Source organism: Coccinella septempunctata, chromosome 5 (assembly GCF_907165205.1).
Source record: "Coccinella septempunctata chromosome 5, icCocSept1.1, whole genome shotgun sequence".
Lineage (NCBI taxonomy): Eukaryota > Metazoa > Arthropoda > Insecta > Coleoptera > Coccinellidae > Coccinella > Coccinella septempunctata.
The window spans coordinates 25,513,881-25,533,886 of NC_058193.1; the positions used below are offsets into that span (position 1 = coordinate 25,513,881).

At 35.0% G+C, this 20,006-nt stretch overlaps 1 protein-coding gene across 2 annotated transcripts in view; it reads right to left on the bottom strand.

The window, feature by feature from the left end:
• LOC123313383 (serine/threonine-protein kinase 32A) overlaps positions 1-20,006 on the bottom strand; it is a 78,983-nt gene that overhangs the window by 46,748 nt on the left and 12,229 nt on the right. For both annotated transcript variants that reach the window (XM_044898249.1, XM_044898246.1), the window contains exon 2: positions 14,010-14,141. In XM_044898249.1, coding sequence (XP_044754184.1) covers positions 14,010-14,061 — 52 coding nt within the window. In that variant the 5' untranslated portion in view covers positions 14,062-14,141. The remainder of the gene's footprint in view (positions 1-14,009; positions 14,142-20,006) is intronic.

Below are 20,006 nucleotides of genomic sequence, written 5' to 3' on the forward strand. Positions count from 1 at the left end.
TTCCAAGTTACTACCCAACTATTCAATTAAGGTGTCATTTCAAAAAGAGTTTTCCTATCTTCTCAACTTACTAGATAGGTACTCAATTGGAAAATGGAACATCTGAAAGTTAAGTCTTTCACTGCATTATACGAGTATTTTACCAAATCGATTCTTGCCTTATCTGTACGACCTTTTTATTGGATGGCATTCAAGTTTTGAAATGAGAGGAAAAGCTCACAGAATAATGTCGTAACCTCGAAATTGATAGATAAAAGAACACTCCACGAGTCATATTTTCCTGGAATATCATGCGAATCGTCTTTATGACTTCTAGACCTCAGGCAATTATACTCAGGCTCCTAGATAATATGGAAAATGTGATTTCCGCGAATTCTCTCAGAACAGAATGATAAATTCTGAAATACATCCGTGCTACAGATGCACAAAGTGTTTCAATAAATTTCAATATCTAATGCAATTTATGTCTGTCTTCCTAAGTGCTCCTGCGCTTCATAAGACACCTTTAGTCCTCTAGGAACAAAATGGTATCTTCATGGAGCCGTTACAAAATTTATCAGAATTATCCAGGGAGACTGGGGACAGAGAAAATGGAACGATGTAATTTCAGAAAGAACAAATGGTCCTCAACGAAGAATTTCGAGTGACATACTTCAGTTTCTGAGTGAAGGGTGAATTCCGCTTGTAGGTACAGGATTAATATAGTTCCAAGAAGTTTCTCTTTGAATCTATCTGCATTGGACTCAAAACCCCCTAATTAATCAATTAGAAAAGTATACACTCTAGTGATCAATAGCAGATCCAGTTTCAAGTATTCTATACAGGGTGTCCTAGCATGAATGAATGCTCTCATTAAAATACCAAAATAATATTCTTGTACTTAGTGCTTTTCAGAATAACGATTTCTGTTACATTATGTAACGATTACAAATAAATCAAAACTATCGATTTTGAGTGGTATCATATTCTTCATGATATATTATACATTGTAATGAAAAAAATGTAAGAATTTGCATCCTGATATCTCTACTATGAGTTTTAGGCTTATAGGTACATTTAGTTATATAATTGTTCAAAGATTTCAAAAATTCGATCAATGTTGATTTATAATATCATGTAATTGACTTAATTTGACCCTATTCAACTGTGATTTAGAGTTTCAGAGTAACGAAGCTTGTAGTTCAAATTGAAATTTCTTAATTGAACGATTAATAAGTAGGTACATATGGCTATGAAAAATCTGAATTTATGTAAACCTCAAATTGAAAATTTTCATGAACATAGGATGGTGATGAATGGACAATCAGAAAAAAAAAGAAAAACTGAAATGACACGAGTACAATCTGTATCATATAGCCATGTACATTTCGAATTCTACAAAACCTAATCGTTACATATTCAGTTACATTGGAATATTTTTGTCAAATCCGAGCATAATTAGATACACATTTTTTTAAACAGTTTTTTATTATCCTGTGTACCTTTGTGCATTATTCATTATCTATTTTTTAGTGCTCTTTCATCGGAAATTTTATCCTTTTTATTCTCTAATTCTTGGGGAACTAAATCAAATAATCTAGGGGCAATGCAGCATCTCTGACCTATTCTCTTAATTGATCTTGGACGTTCAAAAGCACGTGCCATTGCTCTTGTTTGGTGTTGATACTGCTTTTTTTGACAACTATTTTTCCCTCAAAAACATTCAAAAGGATCCTGTGTGCAAAGAGTTGCTTGACAACGGGTACTCTGGCCAACTCATAAAGTGCTTTCGTGAGGAAGGATATCTTCCTTTTATGGATCACTTTCAAGATATCTTTGAATGACATCCGATCTTTTTTATGGCAGTCTAGTACACCATACAACCAATTATTCCATATGACAACTGTGACTGTACCAGAGCATTGTATAATGATCTCAACACTTGTTGATATACATATCAGCAGTTTGTATACGTGTGAATTAATTCTTATTGAAAATTAACGTGGATTTGAAACCTTTTCAATACTTCCATTCGGGTGGAAGGTTATATGTTATATTATAAAGCTGAAACGAATTTTATATTCGTATGAGGTACAAAGACGTAACGCATTTCTGTACAAAACCCGTCCAACCCACCATGCAAATATGAAAAACTCATTTATTTTCAATTTGCGACCCTATCTCTTTTTACTCAGATACGTCCCAACAAATTGCTTTCTGTAGTACATATATTGAAAAATAGCGAGTCAACATGACAACGAACGGCTATGCAGTTCGAAAAGTTCCCGAGATAACTGCGGTTTGACAATGAGCATTGCTTTTGTGGGACCCTTTTCTGGATTCGGAATTACATCTCGGCAAGAGCAAGAGGTTTCAATTGAATTCTTGAAAGAGACATATTTCTATACCTCTGATTCATAAGGAAATTTAAAAACTGGGAATACTGACATGGTCATTACCGCAGCGGTCACTCATGCAGATACTGAACTCCGAATGCTACTTGGAAGCCGAAGAAAACAAATCTCTCATCTGGAGAATGGTTTCTTGCATGACATATCTACATGTTTTTCTACTGATTCAATCTTTCTATTTTGCACAAATTTCGTGTCAACTGAGTCTCAAATCAATTGAATTGGTAGGTATATTTTGAATATTGCGAGAAAAAATTCATGATGGCATGCAACTTCGTAACTGCCAGATTTTGCCCATTAACGAACTTTACCGGCAGTTTGGGAACCCCAAGCTACCCTGAAACTTTCCGGTGGTACTCCTTTCAGAAATTAGAGTGTTTGAGGCCGGCCGAACAGAATTGAGACTTTTTTCGGCTCGAAATATACAGGATGGTTCCCTTTTAATGCCTCCATATAGAAATGTGTAAAATTCATAATTCACACCCTGTATTTAATTCAATCATAATTTCTAACCAGTTGTAGTTTAAATGTATAAATAATAAAAAAAAAACTTTATTTGGCGGTTTTTTGCGATGTTCTTGAAGAGTAAGTAGTGTTCTTGGTACGAAACTAGTGTAATACTCACGTATTACAGTGAGGAAACAAAGGAGTTTCACGAGAAAAAAAAATCTGTTACTTGATTCATACGTACACAAGGTGAATCTTCGACTCGTACAAATATTTTAACAGTAAATTTTTGAGATCACAGGAAACATTTTTTTTCCTATACCATTTTTTTCCGATTCAGCCCCAATAAAAATATATAGTCATTTTAAGTTTTCATAATGAACTGTGCCACCCCTCGAAAAACAAAATTGAAAATTACCTTCAGAATAACTAAAGGGTTTCAAATTGGGCGGTTTTTTTCAAGAATAAATAAAATATAGATGGCGCACCGACTTTGTCTGGGTATTTTTACATTTAAAAAGTATGATGTACGACATTTATAAAAATGGCTTCGTACACGATACAACAACGCGTTCAGATTGTTAAATTATTTCATGAAAAACAGCGTTCAGTGAAAAGTGTTTTTAGAATATTACGTGAATTTTATGGTTTACATAATCGTTCATCTGAAAGCACTGTTGGTCGAATTATTAAAAAATTTCAAGAGTCCGGTTCGGTGATAATCGAATTTTTGTGCCCTGAATTAATAAATATTGGTAAAGAGGACATTTGGTTTCAACAGGATGGCGCTACACCTCACTTTGCAAATGACACAATTGATTTATTGAAACAATAATTTCCGGGACGAATAATCTCCAGAAACGCTGATGTCAATTGGCCACGAAGATCATGTGATTTGACATCGTTGGACTATTTTCTTTGGGGGTTATGTGAGAAGCCAGGTCTAAGAATAATCCACAATCGCTTCCTGAACTAAAAAATGAAATAATTCGTGTCATCAGTGAGTTAGAGCTTTAATTATGTCAACATTTCATTGAAAATTTAAACAAAAGAGAAGACGTCTGTAGAGCAGCAAGAGGAGGCCATTTGGCAGATATTATTTTTCGTACATAAATGTCATAACTGATACTTCAATTACCAATAAAAAGTTTTTGAAAACGATTGCAAATTATGTGTTTTATTCATTTTTAAAAAAAACCGCGTAATTTGAAACACCCTTTAGCTAAATCTGTGACACTACCCATGGGTTGAATACTCAAAGACACTGCACATCTGTGGAACTTTCAAAAAGAGTTTCATTCGGTCAAAGTGGGTACTTTGACCGAATTTTTCGAATTTCACAGATATTTTTAATTTTTAATATCAAATTAGTCGAAAAAGGCGCATTATACGAGGATATATTGAAAAATTTTTAGCCTACTATACAACCAAACAAAATTTCAATGTCAAAATATTTTATTGCAAAAGTCTCTAGACCTTTCAAAAAAAAATGTTTCTTCTTGCTCTGCAAACCAGACCTCCACAGCTTTTATTACCTCCTCGTTGGAAGAAAATTTACGACCTTTTGAACTTTTTTTTCAGTTGAGGAAAGAGATGATAGTCGGATGGAGCCAAATATGGTGAATAAGGGGGTGTTCTAGTAATTCAAAACCTAAATCACGAATGTTTCTCATGACAACATGAGAATTGTGCCCAGAGGCGTTTTCCTGCAAAAACAAAACACCATTGGATAGCTTTCCGCGTCTTTTCTCTTGAATGTTTTCCCGTAGAGTGGTCAGTAATATCGAATAGTAATCTCCGTTTATTGTTCTATCCTTATCCAAAAAATCAATCATTATTACTCCATGGCAATCCCAAAAAACTGAAGCAAGAACTTTTCCAGCAGATTTTTGGACACGAAACTTCTTAGCTCTTGGAGAACCAGAGTGTCGCCATTCCATCGATTGTTGGTTTGTTTCTGGATCGTAGAAATGTACCCAAGCCTCATCCATAGCAACAATTCGATTTAAGAAGTCTAAATCGTATTCAAATCGAGCACAGATCGAAAGCGATGCTTTTACCCTTGCACGCATTTGGGGATCCATTTTGCAGCAATTTTTCTCATGTCCAAATTGACGTGAACTATATGATGAACGTGTTCGTATGAAATATTCAGTGCTTCAGATATCCGTTTTAGCCCAATTCGACGGTCTGATAAAATCATGTCATGAACTGATTCAATATTTTCGGGGACTGGCACAGAAACTGGTCTTCCCGATCGGTCATCATCTTCAATGGAAAATTTACCTCTTTTGAAGCTTGCAGTCCAATTTTTCACGGTCGCATACGAAGGACATTGATCACCAAGGGTATTAAGCATATCTTCTTAATCTGCTTACCTCTTAACCCTTTTAAATACACTTGATGATGGCTCGATAGTCCAATTTTTCGATTTTCACAATTCCGGTGGACATCTTCTTTCTTTCAATTTATTGCGAAACTCTCGTTTACACAGCTCCTTCTCCGATAGAAGAATGCTTGGAATTGATGGACGCTAATTAAATACTGGTAGGCGCTTCTGAGTATTATAGAGTAGTACTCAAAGGGGATTGTACCGGATCTCGTTTTCATACTGGATGGCGCTCGAGTACTACTTCATAATACTCAGAAGCTACTACCCTTTTAAATAAAGGTACTTGATGATGGCTGGATACTCCAATTTTTCGATCTTCACAAGTAATCAAAATAAAAGTTAAAGCGTGTTTCAATTTTCTGTGGCAGCCAAACAACTCAGCGAAAGAATTCTAAAACATCAGTTTATATTTTGCTTCGGCATTGTCACAGTTGTAGGTGCTCAATTTTATCCGTGCGGAAAAAACCTTCAGGATTCTGAATTTCCCCCTCGCTAATCTCAGGAATATAAATTAAGGTCGCATGATCCGCTGCACTCCTGAGTTGATGTCAGGCGAATAGTCCGAATTTGAAGACTTTCACGCTCGTCTTCGAACAACTGGATTTAGAAAAGCCATTTGGAGACCTGTCGAACACTGCTGCGAACGCCTATTTCCGTACAAATGTGAGGCAATCAATCCAGGCAACGCCAGAGAATTTTCAGCCGAACACGAATGGATAAAATCTTCTCTGTCGCCTCCCTCCATTATCTAGTGGGCCGACAGGTTCAGGTTCTCCTGGACGCAAACTTTTAATGAAAAGTAGTGTCTTGTTCTTTCGTTGGCAGTGGAAGCAAAGCTAATTTAGGTTTATGAAGAAAACAAATAGTTCTGTAGATTTCATTTTGGTGCTCAAATAACAGAACATTATTTATACTTATAAGAATTAATTCAGATGCATACCACCCGCCGATATGAATATTAACAATAAGTGTTACGATCTGAAGTGGACTAGCCAGTTTGCCATCGTCAAGACACCTAAATAGAGAATGTTCCACCGAAGAAAATCGGATGCTGACCATGGTTTTGGTAACATTTGACCTCATCAGGGCAACAGAGCTTCTTCTCCGATGGAAAAATGCTTGGAATTGATGGACCCTAATTAAATACTGGTAGTCGCTTCTGAGTATTATCGAGTAGTACTCGAGCGACATCCACTATGGAAGGAGATCCGGTTCAATCCTCCCCCTCAGATTTATGAGAAATATGGGACATTGCCATTGTCTTCATCTGGGTTTCAATCTGGGGGGATTGCAGCAGATCCGTTTCATACTAGATGGCGCTCGACCTCGAGTCCTAATTGATAATACTCAGAAGCGACTACCTGTATTCAATTAGGGTCAATCAATTCCAAGTGTTTTTCCAGCGGAGAAGAATCTGTGCTACCTTGACGAGGTCAAATGAGAGTAATGAGACCGAAACCATGGTCAGCATCTGCTCTTCTTAGGTGGGACATTCTCCATTTAGTTGTCCTGACAATGGCATATTGGCTATAGTTAAATTCAGATCGTAACTTGTTCATATTCATATCGGCGGGTGGTATGTATCTAAATTGATTCTTATCATTGTATTCATTGCCTTCCTGTTAAAGCCATCATTTTTCCATTATCTATTGTTCAAATTAATGAATTGATATGGCCGAAGATCCATAATTGAACTAATAATAGAATGAGTTCAATTTAATGAATGAAATACATGGCAATAATATCTATATAGTAAGCAGCAGCTTAAAATTCCTGCCAACTAACCATTGGTTGAAACTTTCAGCAGTCCAGAAACGATACCATGGCTCTGAAATGTGCGCACCAGATAATTTTCTGAATACTTCCGAATTTCGAGTTCGTTTTCGCATTCCAATAAGTTTACATAACATAAATGAACAACAAACTTCAACGGGAAAATTTCGAAGTTTCATTCACTTTCTTCGCCGCAACCTCTCTTAGTACAATGAGGGAGTTGGGGGTATAAAACTTCTTTATCGAACTGAAGAAGAAATGCATTCCTACCTGTTTCGCTCGAAACCACGGGTATGTAAAGAATGAGCGAAAACTCCACAGAATTCAAAACGAGAATATTCGTTCATCGTCCGAATATATTTTTCAGCTGAAATGCATATTGGAATGTCAAGATTTTCCCTCCAATGAATGAGAAAATATTCGGGAAACACATCTGGTGTGTTCGAAACTTCAATAGCATCCACCATTCTCTGCGATATTGGGATATTGTAGGAAAGCGACCTATTATGCAAATAAAATACCTCGTCTATGCCAGAAATAAAATTCGTTCTACAAGTTGTATTAAGACTTTGAAAAATGCTTATTTTTCTCACAAAGATATGGAATAATGCAAGTAGTTACAAATTGCTATATAAGTATACCTATTTGAACTAGTGTAATTCCCAGAAAGGTGTATATATTATTCTTTAGATTAAGGGGTGTAGGGAAATTGATTATATAAGGTCTTTTTCTCTTATTTATTTGTCGACGTTTCTACCCTGATTAGGGTCTTCTTCAGGGCTCTAAAAAACATAAAATTAACATTAGAACCGAGTACATATAAAACTCATACAACTCATACCGAAATACACTGTGTAAAAAATCAGGAGACAATCTGAAAGTGCAGCATGAGTGTGAAACAGGCCACATGCAACAATGTGTATGTGTTGAGTTTTCACATGTACTTGGTTTTTATGTTAATTTTATGATTTTTATAGTCCTGAAGAAGACCCTAATCAGTTCGACAAAATGAAATAAATAAGAGAAAAAGACCTCATATAATCAATTTCTCTACATCCTTTAATCTAAATAATACACCTATTTGATATATAGCTGCGCCTTCACTCACATGTTTAATAGGAAAATCATCAAAATTCGGGATCCAAAACCACAAAATCAATTGTTCAAAAGACTAGATAACAAAAAAGTCACTGAGGACAAAGATAAAAGAACAGGAAACAGAGAGCACATAACCAAACAACGAAAGACAAAACAAAAGCAAACCGTCGCCGAGTCATCACTTCAAGAACTACGAGAATGAGCTGAATAAATGGAGGACAAAATACGTGTTAGAGACGTTCGAGGGCTCTAAAGAAGGGTTGAGTTTGAAAATCTCCAATTCCTCGAGTACCCCCTGTCTCCTGTTTAAGCCCAATATTTGATATAGCTATTCATAAACTCTGCTTCCCCTACCAATTATATTTGGGGACATCCATTTATTTCGAAATGGGTCCACAGGATAATCATTATATATTCAGAAATTAATTTTCACCGGCCACAAAGAGCAGAGACCTCGGCTGGTAATTAATGAATTCAACATAATTTCTTCTTTCCGCAGGTATTCCAACATTAATCAACATCCGAAACATCACACAGCTTTGACTGAGACGAAGTTCAATGTTGAAATGTTCAAAGCGAGATAATATTTCTTGCTCTATCCAGAATGATAGTGTTTTTAAACATATATTTACTAGAAATAGACTAAAGATACAGCAGTGAGATAATTTGGATGGTAACATGATTTGTTTTGCAAACAATCTGTTCTTTCTTCACGTATTTTCAACAGACATTTTCATGGACAAAAACTATCAAGTAGAAATTGCCAACCCCAATAGGGGTTATTCGTCTTTATTATTCTCTCAAATGTTTTGGAATTCTTGAAAAAATAAAAAAGCGCGAAAAAATTAATAAATGGAGAAAATATACAGAATTATCCATGCTCTGGAATTCCAGATATTCTCAACCCCGTAATCTGCTTAATTCTTATCCCAGAATTAAATTTGAATTTCAAATATCCTGAGTGCAAGTACCTACCCACAACGAGAAAATAATCAAATTTTCAGTTCGAGCGGAATTTTCATCCTGCCTTTATAATCGAAGGCTCGCTAATTTTTATAGGGGTGGCTTTTAAAGTTATGGAGAATGCCGGGAAAAGTTGACGCTTCCGCTAACAGAAACGTGAAATATTTCCATCAAATCGTTCAAGCTTCTAACATGTTTTCGGAAGCCTTGGGATGTCGGGCTTTAAGTATCTTTTCTCTGCTCATTATAGATTTAAAAGTTTCTTGATGGATATTTTGGAGGGTTTGAGTGAGGAACTTCATTTTCATTTTCAACCTCATACCCAATCAGCAAATATATACAGGTGTCCCATATATTATCACCTGATTGCTTAGTTTGCAATGAAGTATTCCAAATTTCCCTGCTCAAAAAAATGATTAAAGACAGAATCCTAGTGACACTGAAATAGTGCTTATGGCATCATGGAAGTGGAAGACTGAGGAACTAGAAATAATAAATTTATGGGAGTAAAACTAAAATGAGTGGTCAAGGTGACTAAATAAGAGTGAGAGGCCTGAACAGATTCAATTTTGTCGTTAAAATCAGGGTGAATTCATCCTACTGTGACTTCAGAAGAAAAAATGCTATGCATGCGTTGATCAATTTTGAAGTTATATGAACTGATTTCAACAAGAGGTAGATGGGGTAGTGATGTACCGATATAAGATATTTCGGCCAAATCGAGGTACGGTGGACCTGATTTTCACACTACGACAGCTGCAAGAGAAGGTCCGTGAACAACAATCAAGGATCTATACAGCCTTCATCGATTTAAGTAAGGCCTTCGACTCGGTGAATCGGAGAGCGCTATGGAAAATCATGGGACGCCTTGGAGTACCCGAAAAATTATTAGCAGTGTGTAAAAGCCTTCATACCAACAACACTGCTAGAATACATCATAACGGCTCTACAACCGACCATTTCTTAAGCAACTCTGGAATAAAACAAGGCTGCGTGCTACCGCCTTTACTGTTCAATATTTTCTGACATGATTACGCCTGTAAAAGGTGTTGAAATAAGATTCAGATTTGATGGAAGCCTACTTAACCTGAAGCGCCTCAGAGCAAAAACCCGTTCAAAGTTTATCACGGAACTTCAATATGCAGACGACTGCGCACTTATTGCTAGAAGCTCAGAGGATCTACAGATAATGCTGGACACCTAGAAACATATATACGAAGCTTTAGGTCTTAGACTCAATATCGACAAAACCAAAATCCTGATAAGTCCGCCAGAAAGCCTTCAAACACATATCAGCCTGGAGAATGAAACTCTAGAACAGGTCGAGCAGTTCAAATACTTGGGAAGCTTCATAAATACTAGGGCCAACCTAGACACGGAAATATACAACCGTATCAATTCGGCATCACGGGCATTCTGGAAGCTAAAGGTCAGAGTGTTTCAAAATCACGACCTCAATCTGAAGACCAAAACAGCTGTTTACAAAGCTGGACGCCCTACAGGCGACATATTAAACAGCTTGAACAAACGCAACAACGTCATCTAAAACAGATAATGCACATCAGATGGTTCCACAAAGTTTCGAATGCAGAAGTCTTGCAACGCGCGAGTTGTACAACAATTGAGACAACGAGGGCCCGACTCAGATGGAGCGGCCACATTCTAAGGATGCAAGACACAAGACTCCCAAAAATAGCTCTGTATGGCGAATTGACAGAGGGAGCCCGGAAACCAGGAGGTCGGTATAAGCGGTTTAAGGATACACTACATAAATCCCTAAAATCAGTTAATGCCAATCATAACTGGGAACAACTAGAGTTAGACATGTTACACTGGAGGCCTATGGTGCACATTTATAATGGAGACTCGAGAAGAATACAGCGGCGGCCAGATCTGGTTGGTGACTATCCATGCCTGGAGCAGTGGCGGCTGGAGCATATTTATCGTGGGTCGGCAGATATATATATATATTTTTTTTTAAATATTTTCTATACCTATGTATTATGCAGATTTCCACATCACTATGGGGTACTGCACTCGGTGCGTTAGTTTTTCATAGTGGAGTTTCGCCAAAATTTTTGTTTCTGTTTCAATAATCTCGGAAGATTATCCGGAAAATAAAAAATGATTGAGAAATAACTATTTAAGCCCTGCATACTACTTGAAAAATAAACATATTTTCGAAACAAATATGAAAATAAGAACCGAAAATATATATAACAAATAAAAATACTCTAAAAATGCTTATCCATAAAATAAAATTGGAAAAACAAACAAAAGTGCATTCTAACGAAATTGAGAATTGCGAGAAATTAACTCACCTCGAGCGCAAACGATAGAATCGAGATATCCCGATTCCCGAACGATCATTCTTCGAGTTACCGAAGAGAGGCGTTCTAGGGTCGGCAGGGTCGCTGCCTGCCGGACCTATATGTCCTACACCGTGCGAAGTATTGAGCCAACAATATCAACTTTCATCATAGTTTTGGTCTTTATTCTTTGAAAAGTTCTTAAAAAATTGTCGGAATTTCATTAATATTATATATTCAGCACTCACGTTTATAAAAATTAACAAATACGATAAAAATTCGTTTTAAATAACAGCGATCTCTTGTAATTTGTTATGTGAAACTGAAACTATCGAATATTGGCGGAAAAAACATTGAATAAGAGGCTTATCTAATTTTAATTGTTATCCGAATGAAATTCCAACAAAAATTAATCAAGTTTGAAGCAATTTGACTCATTGATATTAGCGCTCCTTCGATATGTTTACCATTCAGGTTCGGCATGCTGTAGTCTGCCGTACCTGAATGAACAGAACGAACGGTCGGTCACTCGGTCGCTAGAGAAGGCATCTGCGGCGCTGTCTTCATAGCTCGATTGGAGATGAGCGTATTTTGTCTACGGACCGAGTAGATGTTGGATTTAAATGAAACAGCGTATTTCAAAGAAGTTCCATATTCCATTGATATCAGATATCATATACCTAATATTTTTATAAAATTTATTGAGAGCTATTTAATGTTTGGAGAATTTCTAATACATTATTATTTTACACAAGTGAGAATTCACATTTTTGCTGCTCGCGAAATTTTGGGTCGGCACTGCCGACCCTGCCGTCCCTGACGGGCCGCCACTGGCCTGGAGTGTGGAAGGATCTGTAGGTCACAGTTGGGTCTATTCAGTCACAGGAGGTCACACAGTCGCAATTAGCCCTAAGAAATTATAAGTCTGTTCATTTTTTTTTTTGTAGATTTATTCCCGGCGATGGGATACAGCAATGAATGAATGAATAAGATATAACCCAAAGTGGTTCAATTGTTCTAAATTCATCATATTCCGTAGTTTTACCGGAACAATTGCTGATTTATGCTGATTCATGTTGATTCCAATCATTTTTCTATTTCAGTTGAGTTCATTACGAATCGTTTTTGGTATGGATCAGATTTTTCTAGCGTAACACACACGATATATTCGGTTACTATGGCAAGTAATTCAAATATAAATTCTTTTTCGAGTAGCTGCTCCCTCTACTTCATCCCTTCCAACAATTTCCACTGTTTCGCAAACATGAGATATACATTTCTGAACTCTATTCTAATATACCCATCGAAATGTTGTGTAAACAGCAGATTTCATTACAAAGTTTGTACCATGTTATCGGTGGCAAAAGATTTGCCTAAAGGCAGCATCGACGGGTATCAGCTCGATATTTTATTTGGAAAAGATCCAATGGAATCAGCTCTCTCGATGTATTTATTGAAAAGCGCCGTTTTTTTCCTGATTTGCTATCTGACATGAGAAAGAGGGTGTTTGTGTGATATCAGATAATAAACAATAGACTATTTCGATACTTATACCCTTTCAAAATTATTATCGGTTCATAACGAAAGGCACTGCAATTACAGCTGTAAAATGTTTTGACAATGCTGCTGGATAATTCCAGATACAACAAAAAAATATATTTTTTCCATTTCATCATACAAGAATATACCACAGAGTTATTCGATTAAGCAGGTTCTATCTCAATCAAAAATTATAAGAGGTTTTTAGACGTTTGAACCACGAAAAGATGTACAGGATGTTCTAGATCCTAGAATGAACAGATATACCTGAAACACCTCCTAATATAGATATCAGACGCTCTGAATAAAACTTAAAAAAAAAGTACAGGGTGTGTGAAATAGTATCAATGAGTTCAATACCCAATGATAATATCGAAAAGCAAAGGCAAAATTCTACAGTCACCTTTCTATGTAAAATTCAAAGATTTATTCAGGCCCACTTTGATATAGGTACTCGTATTTTTTTAAATGATTAGGCCACTATCCACCTTTTGAATATCGATGTTAAAAATGTGGCATACGTTTTTCCTGGCTCTAACAACAGCTACAGAGCTCATGTAACTTTGCTTGCACAATATATAAATAACTTTTTTCAAATAATGATTTCAGTCACACTATACGTTTTTTTGCTGTAAAACGCGGTACAAATAAATTAAAGCTATCGGTTTTTGCGTGGAATATTCCAATAGATATGCAACAAATCTCAACTTTTTTATTTTTGAATTTGAAAAAAATTTAATAGGTACATTATAGCAGACGTTAATCTAATGAAAATTTCGATAAAAAATTTAATATTTCTTCATTTCAAGGCAGAAATTATGTCGATATGAGATCAAAATAATAATAATAATAATAATGAAATGGTTTCTTCAATAAAATTTACCAAAACCAAAATGTACAAGGACTTTATATAGGGGTAAAATATGCAAATGAACATAAACTGTTCAATTACAGCTAAATTTTAAAATTACAAACAAGCTAATCTAAATTGCTTATATATGTGGGCGAAATTGTCCTTTCGCACGCCAAGTATGGATTAATCATTTTTCTTAGAGAAAGAAGTGCACAAAACAAAGTCGGGAGAAAATTGTATCTCACCTTCCTCCCCATAGAAGCTCTTCTCATTCCTAGCAGATTGATTGGCCCCCATTTTGTACAAGTTTTTCAATTAATCTTCAGTTTGATGAGTTCCATTTTTCCATCCGCTTTAGCGATGATTTAGATGCAAGTCTGAAAAAATTTGAATAATCGATATAAATAGTGTAGAAACTGAGTATGCAGTCAAATTTGCATGTTGGCAAAATGGCATCATAGAGTTGAAATTCAGAGTAATTCAATGCAATTCTCGGAATACAACAACACCGTTTTTCCTGATATAAAAAGTCCTGGAATTTTTTATTATTTCGTGGAGCTCGAGCTATTGAGTAACTTTATAGAAGAATAAATTTCTATCTGCTTCCTAAATATTCAGATATCTAGATTATCACAGCACTGCACCATGACCTATATATGTGAATGTTTCGGAAAACAAATCGAAAAGAATAGTGCAAATTTATTGATGATTTTGATCCTTTCAAATCGAAAGTTTTCATCAATAGCTTTTTCAATTTTTCAAATAAGATACATATTTCCATTAAGGTGAAGCTTCTAATTCATATTCCAAAACATCCATTAATTTTGTATATTCCCAAAATCAAAAGACTCAAATCAATTTCCATCAACCATCTTGGTGTTTTCACTTCTAAGAAATTCGTAAATTCACTATCGTAAGAGAATATGTGGGAAATGACCTGTCACTCATATTCCAACGGACATTAATGTAAAGAGAAGGGAAACTACCCCAAGAAAGTCAATATCAGCATCGAGGAGAAACCCCACCCCTGTGCTGCCACCTGAAGTGAAATTATTCCGTTTTAATCTATGTACTATTCTATTGAGAATAGATCTTTTATTTCTAAAAAAAATAATGTGTAGAATACCATCCAATCAAGGAATTCAGTTCAGTCTAGTTGTAACCTTCTACACATATTATATTCAACTAAAATTTTAGGAAAAACGTAAATATCCTCCGGGACAACCCCGTCACAAAGTCGACACAAAATTCTTCAACTTTTTCAAACCTGTAAACACTATTTCAAAATGATCTATCGGATGGCACAATTAAAACATGGAATATTTTCAATGGAATGAATTTTTCTGTAATTATGTTTTTTAATTTGAACAGTTTTTCTTCGCTTCAACTGTACGAGGATATATTGAAAAATTCTTAGCCTACTATAGAACCAAACAAAATTTCAATGTCAAAATATTTTATTACTCTACATATTCTAATCTTAAAAGTTTCGGTGGACATCTTTTTTTTTTTTAATTTATTGCGTAACTCTGGTTTACTTTTTTGAACTCAAACTTCACACTGACACTTCTAATGAATTTATTGTTCGTTGCTATGGTAACGCAATATTTTTTTATGCATAGAACTGGTCTAGGCTAACTAGATATCAATACATCCTCGTATTATGATTTGTGTTTTGAGGAAATATATAAAGTATTATTACATATCAGAAATCGATTAAGTGTAGGGTGCAAGATGTATTTTTCCTTATAAAACCTTTCTGAAGCTTTCAGCCAACGAATATAAATGTGAAGGAGTATACCCTGTCAATATAATTTGTCACTTCAACCTTTCGTACAATGGTATCTAATTCTGAAAAAAGTAATAGATATATTCAGTTTCCGAACCAAAATTTTTACGGTAGATGTTTGTAATCTGTAATTTTAAAATTTTGGTCGCATATGGTCTCGAAGGATTGGGTTGGACTCAATGATGAAGAATTCATGTTCGAAATCAATTCTGTTAGTCCGGCCAACTGTAAACACTCAAACTCTAGAAGGAAGAGAGAAATGGACTTTAACTTTTCAGGGTAGGTCGATAGTCCGAATGTGTGAGTTGAGATAGTTTTGAAATATATCTATTATACAGAATAGATTGGCTAGCTCAATTCTGACCGTAACACTTGTTGATATTCATATCAGCGGGTGTTGATATTCATATCAGAGTACCACCATCTGAATTAATTCTTATTATTTTATTCATTGCCTCCCTGTTAAGGCTTGATCCTTTCCATTATTCTATTATACTTTTCAAGTTGCTAACGTCACTGTATATTCAGTGGAATGAAGATATTATATTATTCATTATTATACAGAATGTTATGTGGATAGCATCAGTAGAAATAAAGCGAAATCCTTATTTATATTATTTATCGGAGAAACTATTTGCCAGAACCCAGAACCCTCAAAATTTCAAAGAATTTTTGAAGTATTAGTTTAGAACCAAGCAGGTACCTACTGGGAATATTAGAAAAATATCATTTTTCGGGTAGCCTAGCAGCTTTAGAAGAATTCAGAGCTGGACTTCAAGTCCTATTTATTCGAGAACTATTGGAAATAAAAAATCTTGTACAAAGATCATCATAGATCCCATCTCCAACCAGGAGATTCTGTGGATTAAGGAAAGAGCAACAAGAAGCAATAAAGCATTAAACATATTTAAGAAATTTCGAAATAGCAAATTTGACTCAATTATTTTTTGATGAATGAAAATCGAGAATTTCGCATGAGGTTGTAAGAGTTTACTATCTTCACTGGTTGAAAAATCAGGTTATAATACTCATACAATATTTTTTATCATACGAAATTTAAAATTTTCATTCATATATGTCCGATCGTGAAGGGTTGCCTGAGATTCGCCTAGGTTTCTTCTTAACCCCATTGGGGTTCCATCTCTTCACTTGCTCAATATCTAGAATAATAAATAATCATCTGAAATTGGTCGCGAACCCTTTGCCACCATATATTTCAATATGCAATATTTTGTGAAGTTTGCTAAATTCTATATACAAATATGTAAAGGGCTGCATCATCAGAAAAACAGGGACGATATAATAAAAGCTATGCATCAATGAAGCCTGCACTGCAATGACTCAGAGGTAATGCAAATTGCCGAAATCGATTTGATTCAGATTTCGCTAAAGATAATTCGACCCGAATTCGTAAATTTCGGATGAAATCATGCTCTCAGCTTGTAATCACCAAAACGGTCGTGGAAAAGAAATTACCTCCGAGTTTACATAAATTCTGCAACCGGAAAATTCTTTAGAAACGAATCGCCTTCTATTAAATTCCTCCAGAAGGGAAGTGAGGTGTTCATTCTACAAAATTCTTCTTGTCAAACTTAGGAAACAAAGTACATAAGACTGTTAACTGTTCAAACGGGAGTAAATTCCATTTTATAAATGAAAAGTTGAAAACTTTTGTATTCCACCAATATAAAACCGTCGTTGCAACTTTCCTCGTATGAAACGAAATGGAACATGTTTGTTTAGGACAGACCTTCAACGGCATTTTTAATGTCTGCCTGGAAAACCTTCGAGAAGTGGAAACCCAACATGTGAATAAAGAAGGGACAAAATAATTCTCTGACATTAACCCACAACCGCATTTCTGTAGGGGGAAAAAATCGTTTTTTTGCTGTGAAGAAAGTTGGGGTTGAAGACGTAGGAGTGGGGTCAGGCGGTATGTTCGAAGGCTCTATTTAATAGAGGCAGAAGTCAAATGTGATTCAATTGATTCATATTGGAAAATGTATTGAGTTAACATCAATTAATTTTTTATAATTGTTGAAATATAAACCATATACGTAGCCTCCATATAGTATGGTCAACAAAAGCTTTGAGTGCAGATGCAGAATATTTTGCTGAGTCTGAATCAGGTTTCGAAATATTATAAACTATATTATATACAGGATGTTCAATGTATTTCATCAAAAACACTTAGTCGACATAACTCTTGAACGCCTTCATGAATTTTCATTAAAATTTCAGGAAATTAATATAGGAGAATGACTACTTTTGAATGATTTAAATTTCAAATAACCAGATATTCAGTAATGTACAGGAATATACACATTTTGAGGTTTTTTTACATTACCCGCAATCGATATTACCGATATCGATATTAGTTAAAAAAAATACCTCCTAAGTGTAGACAGAAGTTTCAAATGAAAATCCAAGTTGTCGTTCAATCGTTATGATCATTGAAAGTTTGCGATAAAATAAATAAATCATACTGTATATCTCAAACGAATACACAGGGTGAGTCTTTGACTGCTACAAATATTTTAACAGTAAATTCTGAAGGTCCGAAGAAACACTTTTTCCTTCACCATTTTTTCTGGATACAGGCTGGTGAAAAGCCATGAAAATGTTATTTTTAATTTTATCTCAAAAACGGTTTTATCGAATGAAATGAATTTCAGAATAAAGTTTTTCATTTATTTCATGAATCTTTCGAACACAAGATATCATACACATCTTCCAGTTTTCTCAATGTGACCATTAAGTACCATACAAATACCAAAAATTCAAAGAACCCAACTCTTGAAACTAAGTTGGACGCTATCTAATGAATATTTGAACGTTTGAGCGATTTTCAAAATAAAAGTATTTTAATATGTTCTCGTATAATACGCCGTTTTCGAGTAATTTGATGTTGAAAATTGAAAAGTATCTGTGAAATTTGAAAAATTGGGTAGTTTGGCTGAATACAACTATGAACTATGTTTAAAAGATTCACAAATGTGTAGTGTCACAGATTTAGCTAGTTATTCCGAAGGTAATTTTGTTTTATCAGGGTCTAATCGGAAAAAGAGGTATAGGAAAAAAGAGTTTCCGTTGACCTCAAGAATCTACTGTTAAAATATTTGTACGAGTCAAAGAGTCACCTTGTAGTGGGAACATATTTCCATTACTGAATCAGACTTCCCACGATGCATGTCCTACATCTCTCTTGAAACATTAATAGTAAAAATTTAAATATTTATTGAAGAATATTTTGAGAGGTGAGAAAATGATCTGAACAGTTGAGAACTATTAGTTAATAATAATAATAAAGTTTATTCTGTTAATCAACATACAGTTGTTCTCACAGAATAATTAGTTCTACAGCGGCATAGCTAGGTCTTCTTCTACCATAGTTTGTTTTTGTGTTTTTATCCAGCTTGAATCTGTCTCTATTTCTTGTATTATATTGATGGATGATGTTGCTCTCCACTGTTAGGCCGTTCTTCAAGAGATTATTGGTGATCTTGTAGACAAACATGTACGATTCTCGTAAATAGAGCTTGTGTATAGGCAAAATGGGATATCTACTATACAGCAATGTGGTAGGTGTATCAAATGGCAACTTGAATAGGAATTTCACTATTTTGTTTTGTGATCGTTGCAACCTATTTATGTTGAATTTGGTGGTATTGCCCCATATGACTAATAAGTAAATTAGTACACTGTTTATATGAGCATTGTAGAACATCAGTTTTTCTTTGTCTGTAAGGTAATTTCGTATATGGGAAATAGGACCAATCATACTGCTGATTTTATTGATTACAGTGTCGACGTGATTGCTCCATCCAAGTTCATCATCAACAACCAATCCCAAATATTTGTAAGAGTTCACACGTTTGATTACACATTCGTTTATCTTCAGTGAAATATCGTGTTTGTTTTTTCTTTTTTTATGGAGCTAAACAACATGTAGACTGTCTTATCTTCATTGATTACGAGTTTGTTGCGACACAACCATTTAAAAAATGTTAGTAGAGCACTATTCGCAATTCTTTCAAGTTCCTTCAACTCATTATTTTAAAATAATAATACTGTGTCATCTGCAAACATATAGTATTTTCCTGGTAGATTCACCTTTGATGAGCTCTCAACATACAGCAGGTATAATAGAGGTCCAAGGACTGATCCTTGAGGTATACCGGTTTTGACTTTTCTTCTTCTACTTTTCTTTTCCATTTATTGCAACATATTGAGATCTGTCTAGTAGAAATGATTTTATAAGTTTCAAGGCTGGTCCCCGTATTCCAAGTAGCTCCAGTTTTTCAATGAGCTTGTGATGATCTATTGTATCGAATGCATTCTTGAGATCTATGAATATTATAGCAACATAATAACCGTCGTCTATTTTTTTTTATTATATTTTCTACCAGGTCTGCAACTGGTCCCAGCGTTGAACTATTTGCTTGAAAACCAT